The sequence below is a fragment of the Oryzias melastigma genome, unplaced genomic scaffold, assembly GCF_002922805.2.
Source record: "Oryzias melastigma strain HK-1 unplaced genomic scaffold, ASM292280v2 sc00263, whole genome shotgun sequence".
NCBI lineage: Eukaryota > Metazoa > Chordata > Actinopteri > Beloniformes > Adrianichthyidae > Oryzias > Oryzias melastigma.
In genome coordinates, this window is record NW_023416897.1 from 86402 (window position 1) to 89908 (window position 3507).

The 3507-nt window shown below is 37.8% G+C and overlaps 1 protein-coding gene across 1 annotated transcript; it reads right to left on the minus strand.

Annotated features, from left to right (window-relative positions):
• Nucleotides 1-357: 357 nt before the first annotated feature.
• Nucleotides 358-3500, minus strand: LOC118598259 (NLR family CARD domain-containing protein 3-like). Its single transcript, XM_036210866.1, has 5 exons — nucleotides 2617-3500; nucleotides 1976-2020; nucleotides 1361-1534; nucleotides 630-803; nucleotides 358-516 (listed from the first exon to the last, which is right to left on the minus strand). Exons 1-5 carry the CDS (start codon nucleotides 3480-3482, stop codon nucleotides 507-509), a joined length of 1269 nt encoding a protein of 422 aa, XP_036066759.1. The 5' UTR covers nucleotides 3483-3500; the 3' UTR covers nucleotides 358-506.
• Nucleotides 3501-3507: the final 7 nt, after the last annotated feature.

The window sequence follows — 3507 nt, forward strand, 5'->3', positions numbered from 1 at the left end:
TCAATTACTAGGTAAATAACTTACTATTCGGTAAATAACAAATTAGCTGAAAAAAAACGGCATGTTGCTAAATTATTAGCTAAATCCCAAATTAGTGTAAAATTCATCAGTAAACTAAATTAGTAAAACATGTTTGTCTGTTGCTGAAATAGAAGCTAAACTTTAATTTAGTCTAAAAACCCCAAAAGATAACAAATTACCCCAAAATGTTAGCGTATTTCTAAAATAATAGTTAATCTCCAATTGTTTGACAATTACTATTTTATTTTTCTGCACCCAGAGAGCAATCAAGGAGGAATAAAAGAGCCACCTGTGGCTCTGGAGCCGCAGGTTGCAGACCCCTGGTTTAAACAAAAGAACTACATTAAAAAGAATGGAGCTGATGTCAGAGTTCACAGTAAAGCTGTAAAGTAATATAATCTCACTCCTCCACCACTCCCCTCTCCTCCTTCAGTAGCATGGCCCAGAACATCTGCAGACAAACTGCTGCTTCAACTGATGGACCATCAGAGCCACCTGTAAATAAAAAGTAAAAAAATGTATGAAAGTCTCCATCTTTTTCGGTGAATGTGCAGAAAGTACATAATTTCTGACCAAAATATCTAGACTGAGCCCAACCATCTACTTACCTCAGAGTCTCCAGTTTGCTCTCTGGACTCTGTAACAGAGCAAGGAGCTCCTGAACGTCTGACTCCTGTAGATTGTTCTCACTCAGGTCCAGTTCTGTCAGGTGGGACGGGTTGGACTTCAGAGCTAAAGCCAGAACATCACAGAGTTCCTTTGACAGACAGCAGTTCTTCAATCTGAATGCAGAATAACAGAGAAAATAAATTAATAGATAAAAATCAGCGTAACATGCTTGTATGCATTTTAAGAAACTGTCGTAAATCAAATATAAGTATATAAACTAAGTAAGTATAAACAAGTAAGTATGGCTTCTAAGTTTTACAATGAGTTTCTGTCCAGATCATTCAACATTTTTCCAGAAGGTAATTATGATGACCTTTATAAGGAGATATTTGTTTCTCAAGTTAATAAAGTAATACTGGCTGTGGTTTAATTCTGAATGGTTGGTCATTCAGTTATCAGGCCTCTCTGTATAGTGGGGTCAAATACATTGAAGACTAAACTAGGGTGTGGAACACAAAGAATAAGAATGCTATAAAGCTCCACTAACACATATCTTTCAAAGACTGTACTGTAAACTTGGATCCTATATTTACTCTTATGGCATTTAACTTTTTACACTATACCAAATGTTAAACTCTAATGATTCTATAAAACTTTAGAAGATAAAATAAAACCATTCTGTATGTTTATCTAACAAATTAAACAGACCAAACATTTTTTTTCCTCTGACCTCAGTATTTCCAGTTTGCAGTTTGGACTCCCCAGTCCTTCACACAGGAACTTCATCGCTAAAGTATGCAGGTTGCTCCCACTCAGATCCAGCTCTGTCAGATGGGAGGGGTTGGAGTTCAGAGCTGAGGCCACGATATTCCAATAAAGGTCAGATGGTTCAGGAAAATTAGGGCTTTGATGAAAAACACAAAAACAAAAAACAAATTAGCTTGTAATGATCTGTTGTAAATAAGACATATAAACTTGTTCATGATGGTACTGCGGTTGTGTTCTAAAAAGTCTTCACTTGATCTCAGAGGTCGAGGTAAGTGACTCAGAGCAATTTCTTTGTCGTAGTTCTGTGTTTCTTTTTATTACTTGTTTTCATCTTTTTTGTGTGTGTGCTTCTCACAGCTTTCTTTTGTGATCAAGACTCGATATTTAGATTGTGGCACTGGGCACATTTTTCGAGAGTGTAGCCATTTTCTTCTCTATGTCTGTTTTCTTGGCGTCTACTTGTGTGGTGGGCCCTCACAAGATGCTGAACTGGTCTTTCTATCTCTTAAGTTTATTTTACTTATTAGTTTGAATCATTAGTACTAGTGGATTCACTCTGTGTTACTTTGTTCCTTACCATGAGCATTGTTTTGATTTTCCTGCGAGTGATCTTGAGTTAAACCTGAAAAAAAAATCAAGAAAAGAAAAGATGACTATATATAACACGACAGTGACAAAAACAAAAAAAAAATGGAGGTTATTATGTTTCAGTAGTAATTTATAGGACTTATTACTTATAACAGGTTGTGAGATCAACAAGAGACTAGAAATTTTATGTGAAAACTATGAGCAGTTTATTTAGCTCTAGCAATCACTCAATATAATAGTTACCTAACGAAATGTACATTTTTGTAATGAGAAACTGACAGACATGATGAGAATGTAATATCAATCTTAAATATTTTTAAATAATTCCTTAATAACTTGGGAGAAATAATCTCAAAGAGAAAGTTGCAAATATACAGAACTTACAATGTTTTGAAACACAAAACTGTGACCACAATTTCAATATGATGACATTTAGCTTTTTTCAGAATGAAAACATGGTTAGAAAAAAGAAAAGCCTAATGTGTGCTCCCTTAAGATGCAGCCGCTACCCCTCTGCAACCCTGCATGGACTTGGATAACAATGAGATCTGCAGTACCCATAAGGCTCAACCCCTGTATGGGTGTGTGTGACTAAGACTTAATGCTAAAACTAATCAAGTCCAAACTCACCGAAACTTTCTGCACTTTCTCACTGCTGGGATCAGTCTCATCCGACCCAAAGGTGTTGTGTTGAAGTTGTTCAGGTCCAACTCATCCAGAACCTCCTCTGACATCTGCAGCATGTAGGCCAGAGCTGAGCAGTGGATCTCTGAAAGTTCCTTCTCTGATCTGTCCTCTGACTTCAGGAACTCTTGGATCTCCTGATGAACTGAGAAGTCCTTCATCTCCATCAGACAGTGGAAGAGGTTGATGCTTCTGTCAGGAGATACTTTGCAGGCTTTTTCTTGTTTAAGATTGTTGATGATAGTCTGGACTGTTTCAGGACTATTCTCCATGTGACCCAGTAGTTTTCCTAAGATTTTTTGATGGGAGTCTATGGTGAGACCGTGGAGGAAGCGAAGACACAAATCCAGTTGACCAGTTTCACTCAGAAGAGACTTCATATAAATTTCATTAAGAAGATAATCCAAAGGACAGGTGGTAATTTCTTTTTCCAAAAATTTCTCCACCACCTCTGTCTTCTTGTTGTTGTAACAGTGCATCATGTAAACTGCAGCCAGAAACTCCTGAACACTCAGATGAACAAAGCAGTAAACTGGTTTGTGGAAGATCTCACACTCTCTTCTGAAGATCTCAGTACAAACTCCAGAGTACAAAGAAGCCTCTGTGACATCCAGACCACACTGCTCCAGGTCTTCTTGGTAGAACATGATGTTTCCTTTCTCCAGATGTTCAAAGGCCAGCCTCCCCAGCTTCAGGAGAACTTCCATGTCAGCCTCTGACAGCTCCTGTGGATTCTCTTCATGTTCCTGCTGGTATTTGTTCTTCTTCCTCTTTGTCTGGACCATCAGGAAGTGTGAGTACATGTCAGTCATGGTGGTGGGAAGGTCTCCTAACTTT